The sequence below is a fragment of the Neodiprion pinetum genome, chromosome 2, assembly GCF_021155775.2.
Source record: "Neodiprion pinetum isolate iyNeoPine1 chromosome 2, iyNeoPine1.2, whole genome shotgun sequence".
NCBI lineage: Eukaryota > Metazoa > Arthropoda > Insecta > Hymenoptera > Diprionidae > Neodiprion > Neodiprion pinetum.
In genome coordinates, this window is record NC_060233.1 from 43,524,865 (window position 1) to 43,551,777 (window position 26,913).

General features: G+C 40.6%; 1 protein-coding gene across 10 annotated transcripts in view; it reads left to right on the top strand.

Moving 5' to 3' along the window:
- Nucleotides 1-26,913, top strand: part of LOC124213239 (otoferlin) — a 39,388-nt gene that overhangs the window by 1,647 nt on the left and 10,828 nt on the right. For 5 of the 10 annotated variants that reach the window (XM_069133944.1, XM_069133943.1, XM_069133945.1 and 2 more), the window contains exons 1-22: nucleotides 482-487; nucleotides 2,808-2,934; nucleotides 3,223-3,281; nucleotides 5,065-5,253; nucleotides 6,558-6,826; nucleotides 7,450-7,705; nucleotides 8,029-8,205; nucleotides 9,378-9,440; nucleotides 10,338-10,422; nucleotides 15,591-15,934; nucleotides 16,835-17,145; nucleotides 18,488-18,731; nucleotides 18,990-19,232; nucleotides 19,608-19,916; nucleotides 20,086-20,238; nucleotides 20,341-20,541; nucleotides 21,178-21,429; nucleotides 21,989-22,302; nucleotides 23,483-23,841; nucleotides 23,949-24,140; nucleotides 24,819-25,563; nucleotides 25,692-25,862. In XM_069133944.1, the coding sequence (XP_068990045.1) occupies nucleotides 2,850-2,934; nucleotides 3,223-3,281; nucleotides 5,065-5,253; nucleotides 6,558-6,826; nucleotides 7,450-7,705; nucleotides 8,029-8,205; nucleotides 9,378-9,440; nucleotides 10,338-10,422; nucleotides 15,591-15,934; nucleotides 16,835-17,145; nucleotides 18,488-18,731; nucleotides 18,990-19,232; nucleotides 19,608-19,916; nucleotides 20,086-20,238; nucleotides 20,341-20,541; nucleotides 21,178-21,429; nucleotides 21,989-22,302; nucleotides 23,483-23,841; nucleotides 23,949-24,140; nucleotides 24,819-25,563; nucleotides 25,692-25,862 (5,021 nt within the window). In that variant the 5' untranslated portion in view covers nucleotides 482-487; nucleotides 2,808-2,849. Of the gene's footprint in view, nucleotides 1-481; nucleotides 488-2,807; nucleotides 2,935-3,222; nucleotides 3,282-5,064; nucleotides 5,254-6,557; nucleotides 6,827-7,449; nucleotides 7,706-8,028; nucleotides 8,206-9,377; nucleotides 9,441-10,337; nucleotides 10,423-15,590; nucleotides 15,935-16,834; nucleotides 17,146-18,487; nucleotides 18,732-18,989; nucleotides 19,233-19,607; nucleotides 19,917-20,085; nucleotides 20,239-20,340; nucleotides 20,542-21,177; nucleotides 21,430-21,988; nucleotides 22,303-23,482; nucleotides 23,842-23,948; nucleotides 24,141-24,818; nucleotides 25,564-25,691; nucleotides 25,863-26,913 lie in introns of those variants that run through there. The other 5 variants (XM_069133946.1, XM_069133947.1, XM_046614325.2 and 2 more) reach the window with 5 other exon arrangements.

Sequence of the window (26,913 nt, forward strand, 5' to 3'; positions counted from 1 at the left end):
TGCACTGGGAGAAAAAGGTCGTTGAATCTGAAAAAAAAAAAAAAAAAAATCGTTTCGACTAACCAAATAAGGCGTTTACGGGCAGCGAAACGAATATTCGGTTATTGCAAGGATTGATGACATGCACGAACTACATAAAACATACATCTGTCGACTAAATTATTATCCAGCACAAATACGAGGATGTACAGTGAACGAAATATTGAGTTGAACGACCTGTGTTATACCGGTGGTACGGAAATCATTTTATTAATGTGAATATCCTAATTTTTTATCCGACAAGTGCTTGTTCAAAGCAAGATCATGTTTTGTTGGTTTAAAAAAATCTCAGTTAACGGAACTGAATATTTAGTTGGAAACGTCACAGCTTGGTACAAGCAACTGAAGATTCAGTTCAGTGTAGTGTTCCAACCATTGATTCAAACAAATTATTTGTTCGCTGTAGTCTCATATCGTTCGGATCACCAATTAATGCTCAGGTACCAAAGTAAGATAATGTTTTGTTAGAATCATACATCATACATAGTATTAAAGTTCGAAACCAAATTTTGTATGTTCGGATGTTCAGAAAGTGACGTCACCCAAAATTTTTTCTCTCTTAACGTCATCGATTTATAGTAATTGTCGACGACGAAAATCAGCTGACCGAATTCATCAGTCCGGAAACAACCGCGCATCGTAAATGGTCAAAAATGACATCTAGCATCATTTTACACTATTAAAAGCTAAAAAAAAACATTTGTGTACTTTTTGCGAAAAAATACAAATAAAAAAAATGGAAATAACAAGAAAAAACTTTTTTTTAATTATGTTTAGAGTAAATTTTATTACTAACGTTAATTTAAAAAGTAATTATTACACATATTTTATTTACTGGAGAAAAAAAAAAAATTCCATTTTTCACGGGTACCCCATTTTGCCGGCAAAAATAAAAATTTTTTTCTTACTGGAAATTGAAAATTGACATTATTCACGTTGTTTCCAACTAAAAAAAAGAAAATTCAACATATTTACGATCACAAAATTTTACTATTTCCTTAAGTACCCCGTTTTGCCCCCCCCCCCCCCCCCCCCCCTGCCCTAAATCACGACACATACGAGCAGAATTATCAGGTAGTGAGTTATGTTTTAACATTCTACGAATGTACGCTAAACTGATGACAGTAAGGCTTTATCCAAACCCGCACACAAATCAGCTGTACTAGGCATCCCAACCTTACAGCAGCTTACTCAACTGAGTTAATGATCGTACGTTGAAGTGGAAATGAAAAAACTGAGTTAATGATCGTGGTGAGCGCATAAGCACATCTTGAATTGTGTGTTTGCACGTACGTTGTTATAATGTTATTGATGATTGAACAATCCTCACCTGGTGAAACACTGACAACGAGTAAGCGAGCGTAGCGAGCGCATGACCACCAAAACCAGCTACGCTATTATAGGCATCCGACCCCGAGCGAGCTTCAGCAAGCGAGGGTTTTAAAGCTACGTTATTATGAACTTCGATTGACAAGACTGAATGGAATGAAAGAAAGTCTTAAAATCATTTGGAATGGTTCCGATCGAAAATAAAATTGAAATTTTCAGCCTAATTACGGCAGTTGGTAGATTCTTCGGTAACGCAAATAACATATAATTGTTCGCAAGTCGGATACAACGCAATTTTTTAAGTTCCCTATTAAATGCCGCATGATTTTGTTCGGGATTCAAACCGGGAACCACTTGCAAATGAATACCTGTCATCCTATATACCTAGTCGCACATCTGTACCTACTACGTCAAACTATCGCACGGATTTCGTGCTAACTTTTGCTCACTTAGATGACAAGATATATTTATCTTATTGTCAGTAATACGAAGCGATTGCCAGGTGACATGAAGAGATTTGCTACAAATATTCAAGAATTTCGTTAGTATTTACAACAATTTGACAGCAGTGATAAAGCCGATGAAATAGTTGAGTTAACGAATGAAATGCTCCCAATCAACAAAATATTTATTCGATGCAAATATGTCGTTTATATAATTGGTCCAACACACTGAAAACTGGGATATTATTACCTTTATGTTTTTCCAGCTACTTTACACGTTGGACTTATGTGGCTTTATTTTTTTTTTTTTTTTTTTTTTTCACCAACAAAATATTCAAAAGCATCTTAATTCATTAGCCTGTTCGTGATTGTGTATAGATTAATTGGACTATTTGTATGGAAATAGGTTTGTTCTTGTTTCGACTGATGCATACATTTAAATCAACAAAAGTATTTGCAGCCAGTCGAATTATATTCAATGACCTGAATCAACGGAACAAGCAGTACTTACAAGATGCAGGTTTTTTTTTTATGGGTTGTGAAACTTACTTTGTTTCTACCAATCATCAAAAGCTCCTGACGGAAGACACACTTAGTTCACACAACCATACCTATTCAACACTGTATAAGTTTGAATGGAAAGCATAAAAATCACTTAGTTTGACGAAATCGACTTGTTTACTAAATCAAATTTAGGGGTTAACACGAGAGAATCAAATTTTATTTCGTGGAATGCTAAATTCTTTGACGACAAAAAAATATATAGTCGAAGCCATCGAACGCATTCAACCGCAGATACCCCTGTCTTTGGCCGAATCATTGAGTTGACATCACTGAATATTTTTTTTAGACATATCAAATTTTCGATTAAAACAACCGCACATTTTAAGCAACTCTTATGGCTAATTTTGACTGACAGAATGATTGAAGCAACAATTTTACATCCAACTAAATCGATTCGGTTGATTTAATGACTTTTTTCTCTCCATGTCCAAGGTCTCAGAAATATTTGGGCCATGCTTCAAGTCGGAACTATGCATGATTATATTTCAATCGGTGGTGAACATTCACCCGGGTACATTCAAAAGATCAATCTGCGAGGGAAGGTCAGAGTGCCGATGCAGTGAGCATATCATATCTTACAATATTAAAACTTTGCGAAACGATAGGGGAATGGCCCACTGGCACACGTTCACGTTGCACACGAAAAACCTGACGTAAGGAGAGTTTAATTCCTGATCATATATTTTCTTGCCACCGGTCAACATTCAAGTAACTTTGAGCAAATTCCTTGCCAAAGCGACCAGCGTCCGACTCTTAGCTTTTCCGATTTCCTCGACGATATTTTGTAAAACTCGGTCGATTAAAATAAATAACGAATTCTTTGTCATTCTTATTTCTTGGATTTCAGGTGCGACACACTGTTCTCGAAGTCTCGACGAAAACGGAGATCTCATTGTCGTAGATCAGGTAACGTGGCAAAATTCATCATATTATCACCATTTCAAGTCAGCGCTTCGGTTATACATATAGTTGTATAGGTGTATGATCTGCAAAGCATCAGATATCCCATTTACACCAAAGAGTCAAGTGTCACGGCGGTCACGCATCGCCCCTAAAGTATTGTCTCGGTCATCCTTCCGTGTGCCTCTGTACCAGTACTAGCAGCGCCGGCTGAGCACCCCCGCCTTCCTCGCGTACCGCCCATATGGCTGTCCGGTCGATCAGCCGAGCACGTTACAATATATTATGTATATACTTATACGCATTCATACGTTTAACAAATATTGGCTATACTGGTCATGAGAATGGGCTGTTTAAGAAAATGCGAGAGAACGATCTATTTTGCGGTGTATCTTACGAAATCGGTGAAGAAAGGCTCGTGAAGTGTGTGAAGGACAGGACTGCTTTATCTGTGGTTATTACAGTTACCTACTGCCACTGTTCCTGTAGTTATATAATACAGGCGAAATAGCCTGTTGTTTGCGTATCTCGCGATATTGCCCGTTCCTCACGCATTTCGTGTGATACACCGTTCTTCGCGCGTTTAGCGAAATATACCGTTTACCCCGCATATCCTGATACAGACCCTCTTTGTAGCTAATATTATAGACGATATGCACGAACGTATTCGTAAGTATATGTAATGTATGACGTATGTATGATATACTCACGTGTGCTCGTTAATATGGGTATGGAGGCAGGGACATGCCTAAGTATATTATGTACGTTTCAAATTCTCCGTATTACTGATCCTCCCTGCTAGTTAAATGTTCCATATTTCATGACATTTCATTACAATAGGTAATTGCGAAAGGCATACGCAAAGTTTCGATTTGGAAAGTTACGCGTTTGAACGTCACTACTCCCCAGTTTGATCCTCAGCGAGATTTTTGGATAGCGACAGTTTATAAAAACGGTCTTTACGCAATTGATAAGAAAAAAAAATAAAAATTTGACGAAATGATAGAAGCTTGAATACGGCTAGCCACGTAGCCTGGACACAGGCTGACAGCAAATACAAACAGATAGAATTCAACTGGTTGTACCTATTTCTATTCGGGTTACAGTAGTCTTGTAGACCTTGAAACGTGTGAAAATCATAAAGATAATAACGTGAAAATACACCCTGTTCCATGGGATCTTATTTTATTGATACAAATTACGCGTGTGACTTGATCGCTGTACTCTCAGGAAAATGCAGAATAGCAATATTTATTCATAATCGTGAAACCAGAAAACTTGCATTATACTCACAGTCTTCTCCGGGGTTTGACATGAACGCGCGGCATACCATAATTTTGTACGAGCTTTATTACGACGGTGCTTCGATTGAACAGGTTATGGAATAGGAGTGGTGAATACAAGTGAAACAAAAAAAAGTAATCTAACGATAAATCAACTGGTTTTATGAGTCAACAAGCAAGGATGTCGATCCCTTGAAAATACTGCGCGTGAAATGCCCATAAAAACTTTGATAATAATTTCACGGTACAGAGCATATCGTTTTCGGAAATATACGCTGACCCACAATTAACAAACTATCTATCTACAGCACAAATCCATTCGGCGGTCTTAGGTGCCGATATGAAGTGGTGGGGTTGATATAAAGAAGGAAACGAACAGGAGTTTCGTTCCAATTTAATGGTCATTTGAACGCCCTGGCGGCATTCATATGTGAACACTGAAACAGTTTTGAATCAACCACGCTACTGCAGGACTATGAGTCTTAAATTGAATTTCTGAGTTTCAGAGTTTCACTTGGAATTTGGGAAGGCCGGTGGAGGAGTCGGAGACGCTTCAGCTGACTGTTGTCTCCCGAGGGATTTTGCGCAGTGAAAAAACAGTCGCGAAATACGGTTTAATTCTTCAGACTGTCATTCAAGAAGGGAGGATTCTAATCAGCGATTCACTGGTTGATCTAAGCAACCGGCCACTTCCGGTAAGATCAACAGTTCAAGACTGAAAGTTGTACGAAATATCGCCAGGGGTAATGTAGGCTAGCTTGCGCTTCTCGACAAGCGCAGTACAGCGACCATACTTGCTCATGAATTAAGGGACACGTACAGGGAAGAGCCGAACAAATTGGGCCCCCTGCAAAATTTTTCAAAAATCATACAAGTTTCCTTCTTTGTTTGTCTTCTTTTGTAATGTCTAGTTAATAATTTAGTAATTTTCATAATATTCAATGATTAAATGGCAAAGTATTCCATGGCAAGTAAATAAGGAAATTTAAAAATTTTCTTAATATTTAGTTAATTTCATCGTTGAAGCCTTTTAAGAAAAGTGCATAAAGAAATTCATCATTTTGTGTAATTTTGGTGGAATACTAAAAATTTTAAGGGCCACCTTCCCCGCTATTTTCGGACACATCAAATAAACGCGAGTCATCAGTCAGACTTCTATTTTTTTGGTAAAAATTGAATTAAGATCCATCGACTCAGATGCCCATTTGGAGCCTTGCTTCCTTGATGAGCCCACTTTGTCCTCCGCGCCCGTATACCTTCAAATTAAAATCTGGCCAACAATATCAGGTGGTGTTGTTGTCGGTATGAAATCGCTGTTCCTTCCGATTAAGAAGCTTTCCTGCTGCGCTTATCTATGCGATGTTCAATACCTTCAATAATTCAATTCCCTTCGAAAATCCGACATTAAGAAATTTTGTGAGAGATGTTTTTGATACCCGATAAACTTTATCCTTTTAATATCGTTCCATACATAGATAAAATCACCTTGTGACCACCTGCAAGTAGCCTCAACCTTTAGTAACAATGCTTTCTATTGCTTGATTGTAATGGAAAGTTTTTTTTTTTTGGTTATCAAGATATGAATTTCGAACAGTCACCCACCTTTGTCAGCAGTTTACGCGTATACGCCCTAACATACTGACGCGACGTTGGAATGCTTTTAGATGCTGCCGTTTAGCTTGCGAATAAGTTACATGCAACGAACATACCTGTACAGATATGTTCCAACACAATGCGGCCAACAAATATGCAATGTTAACGGCACACAAGTTCATAAGTCAACGAGAGCGAAGATACTTCGCCAACATTTGCAGAATTTACATTTAGGAATCGGTGGCCACTAATTAAACTGTTGAGATATATGTATTTATATATTATATATTTATATATGAGATATATATATATATATGTATATGAGAACTGTATTTTCTAAGTCCTTGAAAGTGCGTGCCCAACGTTATACCATCGGATAACAAACGACCCGACCAATCACTTTTAGGCAGTCGTTACACTCGAGGTGCGTTACACACCCCCGGACGGTAGCTGTAGCTCTTATGCCGGTACAGAAATAATGGAGGATGAACAAAGGATGCTAATCGATATTGAGCAAAACATTGCAACTTTGGAGCGAAGCCTCGAGGAGGCAAATTCCATGAGACGTCGGGGTTCATGGCACAGCCCCGCAGAGAAGGCAAGGAAGCGAGGATTAGGAACCATGCAGCGGGGCAGCTCCATGTCTGCGGCGGAAGGGTCGCCGGAACGGAAACGGTAGTGTATAAAATACAATTACCGATCGCACAAGCGGACGTCGTATACATTATGGTGTACATTTACACGCGAAAGCAGTCTTAATATTCCGCAGCGCACGTCGGTCAATCTTACCCTATAATACCGACTGCCCCCGGACGATCGTGAACTTGATTGTTGGCTCAATGTTCTTGGCATCTCGAGGGGGATGAAAAACATCGAGTCAAGTGATACCTACGTTTGTAGTCGGGCATGAATTTCGTTGAGACGACTGAAAAATTGCAATTCTCTGGCGAGTCAATCGATCATCTGATCCAATCAATACCATCTTTTTGAGTACAAATGTAAAGATTTCCTTCATAAATACCATTAACATTTTAATTGCTAACATACTAGGGATGATGACTTGTTAGATTGACACGTATTCTAAGGTTAGATTCGATGGTCATTGGTTATGTTGTGTTTGTTGAGATTGAGTTTGTTCCGTGTTCGGCCGACTACGGCGCTGTAGGTTTGTCTGTGCTGCCAACATAACTGTCTAGTGTAAAAAATTAGCCGTCTCAGATTCATTGTCCTCAGGTGTACATACCTATAATGCGTATGCGTAACCCATCCGTTTCTGCAATCCCGTGGAATTGTAACAGGAGTTCTACTCTGAAAAGCGTCCGCTCCCTCATGAGGCTTGGGAAGCAGAGACCACCGAGAGACAAATCATGCGACAGTAACTCTGAGTCACGGGGACTTTTGGAGCAACACGATTTCAGCTGCACTTCGTCAAATGCAGTTTCTCGGACAAATTCAATGACATCGTTTGAATTGAATCCGTCCGACGACAGCCAGGTCAGTGGCAACGACGCGGAAAACAACTCGGCGAAATCCTTGAAGAGAGCCCAACCCAAGGTGAGGTTCTTGAACAAAGGTTCTACTTTTTGAATTTGAGCTGTAAGCGTGAAGGAACCATGTCAAGGATGATGATCAATATTCATCCACCAGAAGTTCGAAGTTGTTATCAAAGAAGCATGCAGAATTTTCGAAGGATAAAGATATACACCTGAATTCATTTCCCAGCCCACCATTTCCGAACGTCTACTGCAGCTTCGATAATTCCTGTCGTCAAAATAAATTGATTAATTACAAATATCGTTGAAAGTGGCTTCTCACGATTTTCAGTTTGACACTTGTAGAGTCGAATTTGCGGAAGCAAATCACGTATTTTATTTCAGAGTGGTGAAGTGGGACAGAGTGCCCTTAAAGCCCAAGACTATCAGATTTGCGTGACTGTCATAGAAGCGAGACAACTCGCTGGACTCAACATGGATCCGACGGTTTGCGTCCAAGTCGGCGACCAACGGAAATACACTAGTGTCAAAGAGTCCACGAACTGTCCCTATTACAATGAGGTACGTTCCTCTAATTATTCTCAAGCTCTTATTATATTGTATTTATTCACCTTGGTAGTCACTTTCTTTCCCCTTACCTTGATACGGTATTTCGACTCTACAGTTTTAATGCCAGATTTGGTATCGGAGGCCTTAAGGACACGCGGATTGAGATTTTTTGCAACAATCATAAATTGACCAATGACTTTCAAGATTTCTACGTCGTTCAAAGTTAACTGTAGCAAGCCGTATCTTCTAAACGATCGTTCCGATGACAAAGTCACGTATGTAACGACTCGAGGGTCATTTATTCCCGTGCGATAAGGAATAAAGTACGACTGGGTTCAACTAGGCTTTTGCGCTTATGCGCAACCGGGAAGTCGAGCACTAGGGTTGAATAAATGCGTGGTATTATTAGAATATAAGTTTGTCAAGATTCTTCGAGGACAGAGGAGCGAACTTGTCAAAATTATTTTTACTGCATCAGTTGATGATAATAAGAGAAATAAAGGTATCGTCATTGAATAATCGAACGAGGATTGAAATAGTTCCTTGCAATTTTTCTCAGCTAATAATAATTATCATTCCGAAACCACGGCTTACTAAATTGCTAATTTGGCAAAAAACTGACAACGCCAGTGTATAAAAAAAAAAACAAAAAAAAAAATGAAATAAAAGTATTGCCACTAGACAATCAAATAAGGAAGGAAAATTTTTGGCAAAGCTGTACTCTCAGAATAATAGTTCGAAGGCCGTAACTTGCTGAAGCTCATTATTTCAAATGCGAAAATCCTGAAAGTCATTAATAGACGTCTTTCACCTCCCGCGTCACGGGAGATATTACGGTTTTATCTCAAGACACCCAAAGAAGAACAGTTATCGCGCTGCCAGTCATCGGTATTGGCTTAATGTATGCTAAAAAATTAATTGGGAAAAAAAGGTCTACATTCTGAAAAGTACGAACGACTCGCACATCTCTGGTTTAAATCGATCTGTAAAGTTTAAGATCCTTGAAATCACGATAATTTCATCATAATGATACTTCTATACATCTGTGTTATACTTTTCGAGTGACCGGCATATCTGTATAAGCTAGCCGTGCCCTTTGAGGGAGTTTAGTTCATTTGGCTATCTTATTGCGTCATTGGGGTATCAAAAGAACGAAATCAATGCGCTGATACTTCACGTTGCAGTATTTCGTGTTCGACTTCCACATGCCGCCGATTATGCTGTTTGACAAGATTATCACTTTATCGGTGAGTGAAAGAGCATCCTCTTATCCGAAATGTAGAAAAATTATTTGTTATCGATGTTGTTGTAACTTGAATCTCGCTAGGCTGTAACACAATCCTGAAAAACAAAGGGAACAAACTTATATCGGGTTGAATTAAAAAGTGAAAAAACTCACCCGCCATCCTTGCATGCATGGCGAAAACACGAAAAATTTATAAGAGGATCAATAAAGGCGAGGGACAGCGATCTTTGGGTAACTTTGGGAATACCCCGTACACGTATCAGGCATATCGTATCAATTTTCACATGACAAGTGATCTTCCACGTATCGTTGAGTGTGCATATGTAGCTATCAATATTGTGCTGTCACAGGCTACATTGTACATATTGTAGATATAACTGTTTTCATTAGTTGAGCTATTCTGATTTTGAAGCCTTCGGAGGAAAGAAAAAATTCATTATTTTAATCACGTACCGTTTGCGGCAGTAGTTTCAATTGGCAATTGCACGTAGTTTCATTCTATCGGCCGGATGGAAGCCTGAAAGGCAGACTCGTATCGAAAATTAACAAACAGATGCTTTGTGCAGATGAATATATACGGTATTCGCGTATAGTTGTGCCTACGATAAACACTAAGCATAGGGTTAACCTCAGATTTTGCATATGAGTTTAGACGTAGTCATTCTGAAATCAACCGTATACATGTATATTGTATATTATACATATACTATGGGCACATATTTCAGATTCTCAAATGTCAGTGTTGTATGCATTCCGCATGTATGTATTATAACAGGCATACGTTTATGACCAACAACTTTTACCCGCGGCTAATGAAATTGCAAGCTGCCATAAAGTATTTGGTCGTAATGATAATAGACTACAGTATAAATGTGTGGTGATTTGTAATAATGCACAGGTGCAGCAATCGCGGAACCTTCTACGTCCTAATCTAACACTGGGCAGCTTTAAGTTAGATGTAGCCACCGTCTGGGCTCAGCCAGGTACACGCTTTTTTGGACTTCCTTGATTCGATAGAGCTTTGCACGAAATTTTATAAATATGTTTAAATGCCCCCGGCCAATATACAGTTGCCGCTATTTTAACCTGTTACAACACTGCTACCTCATTGAATTTCATTATTTACTGGAATTATACCGATGATAATTGAACGAGTTGAATAAATCAAGAGACTTGCGTACAAATCAATGTTCAAACGGATAACGAAGGTACTTTGGCCGTTGCGTCAATTCACAAAATGCATGATCACATTGCGGGACAAATACGCGTAGCACTCTTTATTTCCAATCGAGGGAGTCACAAACCCGTCGACTCTCCCCACGCACCTCACGGCCTACGTCAAACGTACCTACCCTTCCGTCTTCCCCTAACTATACTCATTACGTTTTATAATAATGTATATACGTATAAAATGTATGCGGGCGCAGGCGCGCCTATGCTGTTTATTTGCGAAGTTCAAATATCGACGCGTCATACTCTCCCTCTCACCCTATCGGATTAAATTTTGTCAACTTTTCAAAGCCATTGATGGTCTTTCGTCTCTAATACGGCACATGCATGGTATTCGTGTAATACGGGGTAAAACAATATAGCAGTGAGTAATTTGAAAAAAGTCAGACAAGCTGATGAAGACGTACGCGATACGTATCTCATACGTGACTATACTGACTACAGATTGTTTGTATACGCTATGCGGGGCGAAGCTCGGGGCCATGACGTAAAGCCCGTAAACGTAATGTCTAACTTTGGACGTACCGCGAACCAGTACATTCTGAAAACCGTGTACATGTTTCCAATTACTGTACTCCGTTGACTGTAGCAACATTGCTACGCCGTCGGGGAACTGTGCGTACAACACGTTAATCGAGGCTATACTCTGGGCCTTTTATAATACAGGACCATTTATTTATTGATACTCGCCGCTCGTTGCTTAAGCGAGCAATACCCTCTTTAGCGGGCGTCGGGTATTATTGGCCGTGTCGAAGTCGCACTCGCGGCCAGTATTCGATAAATGACCCTGTATATTTTTTTTCAGTAAAAATATAACCCATTATACACAACTAACTCGAGAACGCGCTTGTATGATTTGTTCCTGCATCGACACTAGGAAATTTTATCGGATATTATCGGAAATGACTATTGCGACAATAACTCCTTTTTAAAACGCGTGGAATCGCAAAATTTGAAACCATCCGTTGATGGAATACAATCCGCCATCCACATTTGGCATGAGGCTTTTTAACAATTTTTCGGAGGCATTACACGGAGGGAAAAGAATCTTCGAACCAACTGAATAGATTTTATCGGAGTCCATTCTCTTTAATCCAGTATCCCATATTGGGTATTCCAAATGCGATTACTTCAATTCAGCAATTTCGATTTAGTTAGTTTGCCAAAATGAAATCGAGGGAAGTATTGGTTCGAGTTAACCTTTCGATGTGTTTCCGAAATTGCGTCAACTGAGTATCATTTTACTTGAAGTTTATGTATTATTCCTCCAAGTCGGACGTTCGTTGACAGAAACAATTACGTACTTAAAATGAAACAAGTAAACGAATCTAGCCAACAAAAAATTTACATCGATCGAATGCCATACTTAGTTGATCTAAGCGGAGCCTGTTGGCGTAACTGGTTGAATCAGTTGCACTAGCTTCTTTACGAGCTAAAAGAAACACCACACATGCTTTGAAACAAGTAGATCACTAGTAATATAATCGACCACTAGGCGGTGAAGCTGCTCGCTACGGAAATAGGTTTAGAGATAGTTATACAACCGTGTAGACGGCCAAGAAGTTAGTTACGGATAACGTAAAATAGATGTCTCGTCCGACCTATGTTACAACCGAAGAAAGCGTAATACCGAGCTGCAAGTCCACTGACGACACATGTTCCATTTACACTTCACAGACGCAAATATAAGTTTTCGGGTTGGACCCGTTAAATATCGAGTGATTTCCACAAAATCTTGAGTCACCAGAATCGAACACAATATCATTCGTAAAATACGTTCTCTACGCTTGAATAACTCTAATGTTTAGTCAATGCAAAAGATTTTTGTAACCACAAATTTCACTACCCGCTGCAACCATTGAACTCTTGACTCAACAAACCCATGAAATAGAACAATCTTAATTTGTCTTGATAGAACAAATTCATATTTTTGAAAAGAAGAAATGATTGAGGTGCGTTCAATAAAATTTTTAGTCATTTAATTCACACGTTTTCTTTATACAAAATTCGCATTATCATTCAGTTGAATCAAACGAATAATCACTCGACTCAAATAAGCATATCCCTCCGTGTAAAGTAGCATGGTCAAACACGTATTATTATCGATCAATTATTTTGTGTGATTTATAAATAGAGTGGATGATAACCTAATCATTACGGTTTGGAGTGAGGTGGATGCCAATAAAAATAACCTACTAAGTTTGAGTTATAATCAGTGCCCGGTAGACATCTGCTTGGCCTCCTACCACCGGGAATAATAAAACAAATATGAATTATGCATTTTCAACATACGTTCTCATAATATGAGTAACTGAAGTATCAAGATTTTGTGCAAAATTTTTACATTATACAGTGGATAGCTAGACGGTGGTGTACATATACATGATGTGCATGTGTAATGCATGTTTGTATGTACGTTATACGCTAGTTTCATACCTCTCAAGCATGTTATCAGTGTGTACGAGAGATCAGCGTATATTTATACGCAATTAGCGCCCCAACTGGCGTGGATAACTATCATACTTGGATGGTAATTTCGCGTATGTATAATTTCACACCCACCTGGTGCATAAAAATACATATGCCGGCAAGAATAAGAAATTGAACAGAATTACGGAAAAAAATATCTTCAATTCAGCGAAATAAATGTAAAAATCATAGTTTCTTTTTCTGGGTACCGCCTAAAATGACGGTCGTTGATCGAAGAATTTTTGAGAATTTTTCGGGGAAAACAAAAAATATCTTTCTGTCTCGAGGTTTGAAAATTCATTGAAAAAAACAACGGTTGAAGAATAAAAGTTGAAATACCTCGTGAGTGCTATTTAGAGTTATAACAGTCGTGTGAAAAATCATGAACGAAGTCAAAAATGGTGAGGGAAAATCATTGATCGAGTTGGCATGGAATGACTCGTGTATGTACTCCCTGTACTCTGGTCGAAATACAATAGCTGACAATCGTCAGATGAGGATTCTTACCATCTTACGATTTTTAACTTTATTTTGACCAGAGTACGCGGGTTTTGATTACCTGAAACACGTATGTATGTATGTATGTATGTATTTATATCGTACAGGGCAGTGTAGTACTTCGGTGGCGTAGCTTCACTATAGGTATATGTTTGTGTGTGTCCAGCGTTATAGTAGCCGGTCCTAGCGTACGGGGCAATCCGAATATTCTCCTAACGTCCCCCATCTCAGTGTTTTGCTGAATAGCAAATTCATATTCATTTCCCACCTCTTGTAATGCATCTAGATATATTATGCTTGCATGATTTGTCCGTACGCCTACGATTCCAGATCGAAACATTTGCTTTCATTATAATAGTACAATTTACGAGGTGAGTTCCGCAAGAATTTATATTGCGTGGCTTGGACCAGGCACTTTCGAAAGCCCTTCCCTGTACTGATGTCCCGAAGTTTCGTATGGAAATATCTGTTCATGGGGCATTTCACAAAGTATTGACAAAAATCAGAAAATGATCTTTCCGATTTGATCCAAATTTTTTTCTGCGAAAACACTGGTCGAATTACAAAGCCCGGATTTTGTAATAAAAAATTTCAACCATCACTGTCGAAGATTTTACTAATTCGAGGCCGCCCCTTTTTTAGAATCTGAAAAAAATCGGAAAATTCTGGGAAAATATGAAAAAATCTTTGTGCCCTATTCAAAGATGGAGATTTCGTACAGCAAAAATTGCTTTTCGAAAATGATGACTATTTCAAAAATTACTTCTGGAATACTCTGTTCGTACGAAAATGAACAAGAAAGTTCCTTATAACATGAGTCGAAAACAAATATATTCATAGCGTTCAACTTGAAAAAACAGTAACTACGGAGATCCTTGCTAGGTAGCGCACCTAAAGTCGTTTCCCAAGCAAATGTATGTACCTACATCTGATTGAAATGCTTTGAAAATTTGGAAATATGCATCATTTTCGAAATCCAACTTTTTCTGTGACGAAATCTCCATCTTTGAATAGGGCTAAAAAACCTTGTCACACTTTCCTAGAATTTTATGAATTGCTTCAGATTTTAATACATGGGTGGTCTCGAAATAGTAGTATCTCAGACAAGTGATTGAAAAAAGTTGAAAAAACATTTGTATCAAATAGGAAATATCGACTTCCGATGTTGATCAATATACTTCGTGGAATTCCCCATATAGAAGTAATCGCGGGACTTTCGATTTTTCCGGCTGCTTTGCAGTGCCTTCTACAGTTGATTTTGCGTTTTTTTAACCATAGAATTAGTCCATCGATTTACCAAATATATACAGATCGCTGTACACCATGAAAAATCAGAGCACGTTAACGGATTCTACGGTCATAAAAATTCAATGGCGGCTGGAATCAAATTAAGGTCAATATCTGAGCTTTCGAAAGAATCTGCTTGTCGGCATGACTTTTTTTTTTTTGCCAATCCGAAACATTTGATACCTGAAGGTTCTGCCGTCTCTGTTATTCAGTTCTCAATACCGCCCTCTAGAGGGCAAGGAAATCGAAACCCCTTTTACGTTACTCAATGTTTTTCGGACTATAAAGACGACACTTGAAAACGCGTTCACTTGCATGTGTCTAAACCTCATATTGCGTGCCATTGCATAGACGTGAGAAAAAAAAATTTATACATTGAATAAAAGAAATATCTTCTGACAAACTATATCGAATTTCCCGTAGCTTCTCGTTTTTCTTTTTCTAATTTCTCAACGGCCACGATGCACAACAGCTGTATTCCGCGTATGTGTTCATATACGGGCGTACTACTGTATGCATAAGTAGAGCTGTACGGTCCGGTAGAATCGACAAGGATTAACAGTCCAGGAACGCGTACGCGCCTGCGTATCAATGCTACGAATAGTTTTCGGAATTATTTTCGCGAAAGAACGATTAATCGGTATAACATCAACGCACTTCCGGGCAGATCATCAATTCTATCACAAGTGGGCACTGCTTACTGACCCCGACGACGTCGCCGGAGGGCCAAAGGGATATCTGAAATGCGACGTTAGTGTGATTGGGAAAGGGGACTCGGTCAAGATACCGCCGAAGAGTGAAAAGGACGAGGACGACATCGAAGGGAATCTGCTGCTGCCGGACGGTGTGCCGATTGAACGACAGCGAGCCAGATTTGTGGTAAAAATTTACAGAGCTGACGGTCTACCAAAGATGAACAGCAGTATAATGGCTAATGTGAAGAAGGCATTTACTGGCGAGGCAAAAGATTTGGTCGACCCCTACGTGCAAGTCTCCTTTGCCGGACTCTGCGTGAGTATGCGTTTTATTTCTACACAGTGGAATGTATGTTAGTGTTGGGATAATCCCCGACCAGTATCTACAATGAATAAGACACATTATAATTACCGTTACGCATTTAGATATAATTCCATGTAAAATTGGTGCCGAAAGTCATTTGTAGCTACTTTTCGGGGGCGCGGTGGTTGTGAGGATATTAGAGAATAAAAAACAATTTTATTTCACCTCACGTAGATCATGAAGGTGGTAGACAAGACGTGCTTACAAGCCAACTACCTAACAAGGTTTTATACGTAGAGGAAACGGGGCCGGTGTCTAATAAGTTAGAAAAAGAAACTGGGTAAATTCAATTTCGGGAACAAATTCAAAGATGCGGTGGTTCTGATGATTTTACAATATAGAATCTGACGCTATTTGTTGGCTCATAAATTATACGTCAAAAGCATATAGCATTTTAAATATTAATGTACATCGGGGGCAAAGCGGGTGAAACTCATACGACGACAAACATCCCTGCCTTCGGCTTATCACGGGCCAAGTCGAACGTCGAACGGACGAGATGCCGCATGTATGTAGCCTGCTACTGTACTAACGACTTACACTCTATCTGATCTATGGATCCTACCGATGTTCGCGCGAAGACCCGCTCTATATTCTATCTTATGTGTCGACTATAAGCTATAAGTGTCGTGCATTCGGATTCAACTGTGAACTTTAAAACATCACAGAGGGCGGATTCCTTCCTCGCGCTCGGTGGAAACACGCTCACACCCACGGTCATTGTTGTGGGAAAATTTTCCACTTCCCCTTCAACATCTCTCATTTGTGATTTTTTGGTCTCGGGACACACAATCTCCGTTCCTCGTCACATGCAATTATACGAAAAGACGTTATTCTTTCATTGTTTTACAGGGTAAAACAAGCGTAAAACGCAACAGTTACGCACCTGTGTGGAACGAACAGATAGTTTTTACCGAAATGTTTCCGCCTCTGTGCCAGCGCATCAAGATTCAACTCCGCGACAACGACCCGGTTCATGCATCTGTAATCAGCACCCATTTCGTCGATCTCAAGCAAGTGAGCAACGACGGTGAGAAGGGTTTCCTACCAACTTTCGGGCCAGCTTTCGTCCACATGTACGGTAGCATCAGAGATTATAGTCTCATCGACGAACATTCAACTTTGAACATGGGTTTGGGCGAAGGAATATCTTACAGAGGAAGGTGCGAAGCTACATTGTCTTATCGTGACTAAAGCTCGGTGCATAAAGTGCACTGTCAAAATCTCTGTCATGTATATTCACCACCACCACCGCCGCGTCGGCTGGCCGCAAACCCATTTCAGCTTTGCACTGTTGGGTTCTGTTATGTTTACGAAAATTGAGCCCACGGCCGGTGGTGGCGCTGCGGGCTAACTCCGTTGCCAGCGTAATCAACCCGGACGAAAAATTAGCCGTACCAGAATTACTGTCCCCATGTCTACAATAATGTAGTGAACGTCTGTGTAATAGATGATTGAATTAGGTACATAATTGGCGAATAAATTTCATAAATGTTTCGTTGAAACGGAAAATTATAATGTGAGGAATATAAGCCTTCACGTACGTTCATATGTATGCAATATATCGAAACGCTCCTCAATTTGCAGGAATCGAAAAGATTTCCCTCGGGACACTCCCCCAAGCCTGTTCCAAATCGTTGAACAAGACGTATCTAAAATTTGTGTATCATATCAACAAAAACAAGTGGTTCATTTCCCTAACCTTAATGGAGCCAGCCTAAAAACTTCCCGTTGCGGTATACTTCGAGCAAATGAAACTTGAAAAAATGAAATATTTTAATGTCTCTTTTTTTGTTATTCAAATAACTGACAATGAGAAACCGCATGGCCGATAAAATTCAAAATTCATACAAATTCGTTCATTCGTTTGTTCGCCAGATATCAGTGGAGGAAAAATTGATCACGGGCGCACGCGACACGCACACCCAAACATCCGACCGAAAATGGTCGGTAATGGTTCTCTTGATGCTCGAAACTTCGAGATCCAGTGAAAACTCAACCATTCATTTTCGGGGTGATAACAATCACCTACCTTATTCTTTTTTGCCTTTTAGAAGAAAATAAGCAGAATGTTGATAAAAAAAAATGCTTGTAAACGATATCTTTTAAATTGTAAAAATCAAATTGTTTTGCTGAGAATATAAATCTGGAAACATAGAACCCCTTTCGATTCGCCATTGTTTGCGACACAAAAAATTAAGTCAAAAACCACAAGAAGCTCACAAATCTTAATGGCAAATTGTTTACGATTTGAAATGAACAATTCGCATTTTCTGATTCACAAAATTGCGTCTGCAAAGTTTCGTTGATCTATACGCAGGATAATCCAAGCTTGGTGGTGGACGAGAGTCCATCGATGTGAGAGATTTAAGTCATTAAGAAATTTCTTTCCATCGATTTGAAACAAGTTTGTAGGGCGTCACGCGGAAATTTTTTACAAAACCGAATCAGGAGCCACCATGATATGTATAGTGTATAATAATGGATAAGTAACGACATTTCCAGACTCCTAATAGCCATCAGAACTGAAATAAGTGACAACGTTGACATGGCGCCGTCAGATGTTGAAGTTGAGCCGACGACACCGATAACCGAGTCGTCTTATGCCCGGAACGAGGAGTTTTTCATGTTCGCGACCATTATGGACGCGACGATGATTGATAAGAGACTCGGGGATAAACCGGTGTACTTTGAAATGTCAATTGGGAACGCCGGGAACTCGTTGGATGGATACAATGAAAGCTCTAAGGTGGGTACAGTACTCGTATAGGGGGTCATTCGTTGGATAACGGCCACGAATGAAACGGACACGACGCAGCCGATTTGACTTGACGCCCGCATAAGCGGTTCCATTGCACTCGAGAATCGGGCGGCGGTCTAGCAAATAAACGATTTTCTAAATAACAAATCACCATTCGTTACGATATACAATATCATACCTTGTACGAACTGTCTGAGAATCTGTACGCGCCAAACGAATAACGGTACTATTGGCAAACGGTTCTAGGTTTGTGAAATGAGCATTCAAGGCGGTGCCGGCGGAAGCGGAGACGAGGATGAGCTTCAAGAAGTCGTTACAGATTCTTGTCAAAGTACAACGCAGCCGTGCAAGCCAATGACCCACGACAAAATGTATTATTTCCTACCTTACTGGGACAACAAGCCCTGCCTACACGTGCGCAGTATTTGGCCCGACTATCGCCGAAGAATGTACAGCAGCAACATAATCGGGAAAATAGCGGATAAACTGGTAATCTGGCAGTGTTATGTGCACCTATACCGTACGCTTTAACGTGTAATGTCTGTCGTGGGTTCGCGAGCAGACAGAGTGTGATAGTATACGAATGACCCATCCCGGACATTACGTTATACCCTTTCGGGTCTAGCGGGATCGGCACTTTTATTGCTATTATCAATATTGTTGTTTCCGTTGTTGTTTTTCGTATTATGCGAGCGGTAAGTGATCGCAAACGTAAGTCATAATACGATCTATAAGATGCGAGCTGCAATATGCGGTACTATGAGTCACCATCCTTTGCTCTACGTGTCCTGCACTGGAAAATTATCTGCTCTTTCGCTTCGATTCCAACCATAGGATTAACGTTTTTTTCTTACGAACCCGCAGGAAGAAAGCCTAGCCCAAGTGATGTCACGCGTCGAGGATACTACTGCCGAGAAATGCTTGAAAATTGCTTTCGAGGAATTGAGCAGCAATTGTAATCGGTACGCCAGCATCAGTAGATCTTTCACCACCGGACCGGGTGTTGGCAAAACGAAACTGGACAAAGAGAGGTCGAAGCTGTGTCAAAGGGAGATTGAAAATATTGGGAACATGTCAAGGAGCTTAAAGGCTACGGTCACCAAGAGTAGCTTCAAGGAAAGACTCAAGACTGCCCAAACTTACTTGCAAAGACTCAGGCTACTCGTTGACGACGTAAGTGTTTGAGACAGCGCATGTGAACACCTTTTCAGTTATCAACTACTGCATGTTTCGCTTAATAATGGAAATGATACATATAGAAAAGTACCTGTTGTTATTTATATACAAATTGCTGTTCGGTGGATGCTTGAAAGTTTTCAATAATTAACGGTTTTTCGATCAGCCCCAAGATTCACTACCGGATGTCTTCATATGGGTTGTAAGTTCTGGAAAACGAGTAGCCTATCACAGAATTCAGGGAAGAGATTTAATCTATTCCATCGTAGACGAAGAATGCGGCCGGTACTGCGGCAAGATTCAAACTATGTTTTTAAAGGTACGGCGAGGACGTTCGGCATCTGTCGTCGAATTTAATCATTTTGCGTAGAGTTCACTTTAGTCGAAATTCAGCGTTTCGAATAATAGATATGAATTGCAGCTGCCTGGAAAGAAGAGATTCGGCCCATCCGGATGGGCAATTCAGACAAAATTACAAATATACATCTGGCTCGGTATATTGAAGCACAAGAAGTATTTTATACAGGGGCTACCCAAGGGTTATGAAGTCAGTCACGAACTGAAAAACGTCGACAGGCCGCGAGCCCTGCCTCCGTCAACGATCCATTATATTCGAAAACACGTTAGTACCTCTGTCAATAGTTCATGCGCCATTGGAGGCGCGATGAAATTAGTTGTCTTTAATTTCTTTGGGCGAGGGTGAAAATGAGGGTGAAGTTTCGAAAGTAGAAGGGTCACGATACTGAGTTATCAAGAACGCGAGAGTCTATTTCAGAGAATGTCAAAACGTTGGAAGCCGATGCATATATAGAGGAGTCAAAATGCAGAAAGGTGAGGCATATAAATGAGTTATAGAATCCTGTGATATTATTATTCATTCCGATAATTATGTATCACGGCCTTCTATAGTTTGAGATTACTACATTTTCGAGTTCCATGAAGCAGATACTTGCCTCTGTGAAATTTCCTTATTGATTTTGCTGTTTCATAATTTTTCTACATTTTTTCTCCTCCGCAAAGTACACGTACATATTAGGTATTTGCTGTAAGTGCTTTCGCTACTTTTCCCACGTTTCAAGGATATACATCCCGCACGTTCGTTTCCCTTATACCTGTGTAACGTTATCATTTTTCCCTGTAATCCGGTGCTGCACCGTTTTAACAATTTCCGGATGTACAATGCTTAGGCAGTCGCGCTTGTCGCATCGAATTTAACCAGGCCGCACGATTGAATTGGATGAATTTTTTTTAAAAACAGAAATTCCAATTGAGGGCACACATGTACCAAGCAAGGTCACTCATTGGTAGCGACGCTTCGGGGCTGTCCGATCCCTTCGCCCGAGTCATTTGTGGCGAGTTCTGTAGGTCAACACAGGTAATCGACGAAACCTTAAGTCCAACGTGGGACGAACTTCTGCTCTTTGATGACATATTGATATACGGAACGGCCGAAGAAATAAAAAACGATCCACCCTCGATTATCGTTGAGCTGTTCGATCAGGACAAAGTGGTACGTATCGAAACACATATTATCCAATCACACGTGCGTATAGTATATCGTATGTCGGCGAATCAGGTCTCATGAAAAAACCTTGTTGTACACAAATATACCCGCGTTGCCACTTTTTTCCGGATAGGCGAATCGCACGGAGGGAAACTATAACAATGTCCGTTCGCATCGGAATATAGAGCATCATATTTGTTAATGCGAATTCAAGCCTCTTGCTTTCTTCTCACACACTGCAGAATCTTTGACGAATTGTGACTCTTTGAATTTTTTCAGAGTCATGTAATATCTCTGGGCATAACGCTGCATGAGGGCTCCTCTTTAACAGTTTGTATGACACACAACGTTATAATAACAGCAATTTAACAACACTTACCTATCTGAAATGAACATACGTGTTCAACACGCGTCAGATTCGTCATACCTTATAAATACGTATCGTTGTATTTAATATACCTAGTTCGATAAGAAATGTCGAAATGTATTTTACGACCAGCTGTACGTAGATGACATGCGATGTTACACCGACAATCTGCATAGCTAATCGTCACCGATTGTTCAGGGAAAGTCGGAGTACATCGGCAGAGCGATAGCTCGACCCCATGTGAAATTAGCTTCAGAGTCGTACGGTCCGCCTCAGTTCCCACCGTCGTTGGAATGGTACGACGTGACGAGAGGGGTCGCCAGAGCCGGCGAGTTGCTCGCTGTGTTCGAACTCCTGGAGCATCCGTCGGTGAAGGATTATGGGTTCCCCACGCTCCCTGACCCCAAGCTCCGAGATCTTGGTCTTCATCAAGGAAACTCATCTGGCCTCGATACGTTAGGATCAATTCTTCCCGTTCCCATCGGCATCAGGCCTACCCTCTCGAAATACAGGTAGGCTTCAAGAAAGCAGGACGTTCCGATACGGCCGTTTCGGCACTGAATAAACAAACTTCCAGAAAAAGCTTTCAGATTACTTTGAGATGGTACGTGAGTGGCGGGTACTGACCGCGGTCTTACATACCGGTCTGGAAATTTCAGTGGAAGGGGGAGATCGCTTCTTGAAAACACGTTGGTAGTTCACTAGTCGTCACTAGGTTTGTCGTGATCATCATACTTTCGGCGGCGCGGGCAGTCACGGGCGGGGGGTTCGGACAAAGACAGCCCTAGTCCGCCATATATGCTTCTATCCCTCTGACCCTTCGTCCCACCTCAATGTTTGTTACGCAGATATTCACTAACAGTGCGAAACGTTTAAACAACCGCCAAAAGAAGGCGTCAGTTTCGATGAATATAATTTTTTTTTTTTTAATATGACCTTAAGGTAGTTGGGCAGTAATTTCGGAATGATTTAATTCACATGAGTTTTAATTATATGGTTTTCTGAGTAATTTCGTTTTTTTTCGATTACGAGTGTCATGTTTGTCATGTGAGCGAAGCGAAGTATGGTGACCATACGAGTGAAATCTCCTTCCATCCATCACTCATGTCAACGATCTTGTTTTGGGCTAGTCTCTTTCGCCTTTCGCACACGTGAAGCGGGTGTAAGAAATATCTGTTTCCATGCGCACGATATAAGTTCATATCCGCAAACAGGCATTCTTCGCTCGGTGGGCGGGTGGGCCGTGAGGGTAGACGAAAAGGTATATTATTCGTCACAACCCGCACGATTACTACCAATTACGAATCATTAGAGAAGGTGACTGTGACGGGATTGCAAGGAATGAGGAATCTGATGTACTATAGTAGCTGATCCCACCGCCGTGAACACTACAAAAAATCCGAAGCTAGAGTTGGGATGTCAAGAGACATGAAATTGTGTCGCGCCAAGTTATGTAAAACAGAAAAAAAAAGTATTATAGTTCGGATATCCTTAGAACGATTAGAACAGATTCGGCACGATGTAAAATGTAATTATTTACTGAGAACTTTCATTCAGCGTCGAGACGGCCGCTCCGAATCGTACTGTACCCGGTTTCAATACCAAAGGACTTATTGAAGCCGGATATCTACAGATACTGTGTATCCGTTTGATCTCTCTAATCCAAACAATATCAAACTTATTGTTCTGCAGAATCGAGGTTCTCTTCTGGGGACTTCGTGATCTGAAGCGAGTACACTTGCTAACGGTCGACAAACCTCGCGTCGACGTTGAGTGTGCCGGTCACATACTTTACTCGTCAGTAATTTCAAACGCAAAGAAAAATCCAAATTTCAGCACGCCCATAAAATTTATGGAACTGGAGCTTCCGGAGCAAGAGCTCTACCGTCCGCCACTGACAATTCGTGCTGTTGACTGTCGGAGTTTTGGTAGATACACTCTCGTTGGAACGCACACAATAAGCTCCATTCACAAATACATGCATTGTCCGCAAACAAGGTATAACCCGAGAGACGTCGAGGACAGGAAAAGAAGTCCTCATCACGTACAATGTAAGACGAGACGTTCAAGGCAGAGAATGAACGAGTTAAAACCAGTAGCGGTTACGAACACGTTAACTTACGACATCGAAATACCTAAAGCACGTATTTTCTTTTAGCGTTCGACCAGTTCAAGGCAAAGAACCAGCATACCCTGCTTTTAGATACGTTTACGGACAACGATTCATGCAACGGTGATTCGATTATCAAGCTGGGATTCGAGCTAACCGATAATTGGCCTACAACGAAGCGGGACAAAACTGAGCAGAATGTTCGTCGGAGGCACAGTTTGGCCACCAACGATAGCTCAGGTAGGACATGATCTTTGAAGGATAAGCACGAAAGGGCTGCCTATGTTGAGCGTGCGTGTTGGGTAGACGTCACCAAAACAATTGCATTGTCCTGCGATCTGTGTACGAACATCGCAATGTGCATTTAATGTCAGGTCAGTTCGTCGACCTCCCGCGAGTACGACCAGCGCAGTTCAGAATATTTATATGTACTCGTATAACTATAAGATTATTGCAATTTACGCGGTTACCGATAATTCGGACGTACTACTCGTATTGAAAATCTAGTTGGCGATTCACTGGAGTTGAAATTGACTTTTTTGCCATCACGCAACGGCTGATGCGTTCACGCGAGTACGTTTCTTTTGGAGAATACATTTTCAGCCCTTGAATCCAGCAGGCCAACCAAACAAATCGACAGCCGAATGAACGAAACTTCAGTCTAGGTTAGATTCAACTTTTAGTGACGGAGTAGAACATCGGTTGAAGGTTTAATTATTTTCAACGCTACTACACATGATTCAGCACCTTTTACCCCAAACTTGTGATTCTCTACCCCAGACTAGAAGGAGCAACGTTTTATCTGCACAGTCTGACTCTGTCGTGTACCGCGAAGAATGCTATATCAGTAATGCAAAGGCCTTGTGCTCGTATATAGGCATGTACCATTATATCATATAACCGTTACGATTGGCGTAGGTGATTTGACGGCCCTTGAAGACGAGAATGGCTGCCAGGATTGGTGGACCAAATATTTTGCGTCAATCGAGGCAATGATTGAGGAGAACAAAGAGATGTTACGGAAAGGAAAGTCATTATTCCCGAACCAGCAGAACGGCACACTTCTGACATATTTGGACCAGGACCTTGCATCTCGCGGTAACGCGACTAATTCTACAGGTGACAAGAGCCCAGGTATTCACTCGACAAGGAAGCTTTTCGGTTTGCGGCCCACGGGAAACACGACGCATCTTTCTTCAAAATTAAGCCCCAAGCACATGTCTCGGAACGTATGCGATAAAACGGCATTGTTGAAAATCTATCCTAACGAACTCGAAGCACAGCCTGAGTATGAACATTTCAAGGAGTGGTTGCACACTTTTGAATTGTACAGAGGTAAAAAGATGGGTGACGAACCCGAGGACGAGTCACGAATCGTTGGTAGCTTCAAAGGAGCTTTGAAGGTTTACAAGTGGCCACTGCCAAAAGATCTGGTGGATCATACCGGGATGAGTTTTGATCCGCAATACGGCTTCTTTCAGGGATTGCCCTCGAACGATCCTATACACGTTCTGGTCAGGGTATACATAGTAAAAGCAAATGACCTGCATCCCTGCGATTTGAACGGCAAAGCCGATCCCTACGTTGTTCTGCAGCTTGGCGGCAAGAGCATCAGCGACAAGGATAGCTACGTATCAAAGCAATTGAACCCAGTATTCGGAAAGTAGGTCTGACTATAATCGATCCGATATAAAACAAAAGAAACAGTCATTATTTCATGGCCGTTATCTGAGAGGATGAAGGCGATTTTTATTTCCGTTTCATATCATCATAAAATTCTCATTCGGACAGGTGTTTCGAAATTGAAGCTACCTTTCCGCAGGACTCACTTCTCACGGTACAGATATTGGACTGGGATCTGGTTGGATCAGATGATCTAATCGGGGAGACTAAGATTGACTTGGAAAATCGGTTCTACAGCAAGCATCGTGCTACGTGCGGACTAGCAAGGAAATACGACGAGTGAGTTCTAGGTATAAGTGTGGTAAAATATCGGCAACTACGTGAAAATAACAACCGTACGTATCATGATGAACGGATAAGATGATGGTGTTCCTTTTTACTCGAGCATTCTTTGAAATAACAAACATCATTTGCAGAAATGTTCACGGGTAAGCAATTCACTCAACACACTTCCAGCACATTAATATATTCGAAACGATGACAGAAATGAAAAAGACACCGCACCTAACTAAATGTGTCCTGCAACTTCTGAGCTGATTTCAAACACTTACGCATACTTTACTCTACATTTTCTCTCATTCCCGATTTTCTCCAATTACCTGATAATGTTCACATAAATATGCAGAATGCGAGACGGAACAACGACCGGTGTACTGGCATCGCTGACGCAACTACATACCTATATTCGGGCCGTCAGAGTCGCACGTATCGCGGCTTTCTCGATTTTTCACCCACCGACCAAAATATATTTGCCTTTGATGAATGGGATTAGAATGAAGAGAAAATAATTTTGGGTCAATTATTTTCAGATTGCTTTGGATAGAAAAAAATCACTCGGTCGTAGTACAAGTTCCTTTGAATTCGTATGAATCCCGTTTTTCGATGTTAAATTATTACGAATTAGTTGTAATTTAATTGGGTACCCGCGACGGAGATAGGTCTCGTATCACAAATTTATTCACAAACTGCTCAGATGCCCCTAATCGCACATTAACCTTTGATTTGTTTCTCAACGTCTCGAATAATGCCTCGAAACTCTTTGACGACTAGAAACTTTGCTTCGCAAAACTTTGCGGAGTTGGATCGAAAAAGCCAATTTCTTCACGTTGTGCATGACTTCTTCAAACATACAACTGATATTTTCCATTGCATATGAACAAGTTCAGAAAGGTAACCTATCGTACGTGCAAAACGCGCGGTCATGCAAAGAAATTTTTCAATGCTGCGGCAAGGTAACATTTCAACCAGAACTCTGCAAAAAGATTTTATTTGATTGTAAAAGTATAAGAATGATAAATGTGAAACGGGATGTTTATTTATATTACTGAAA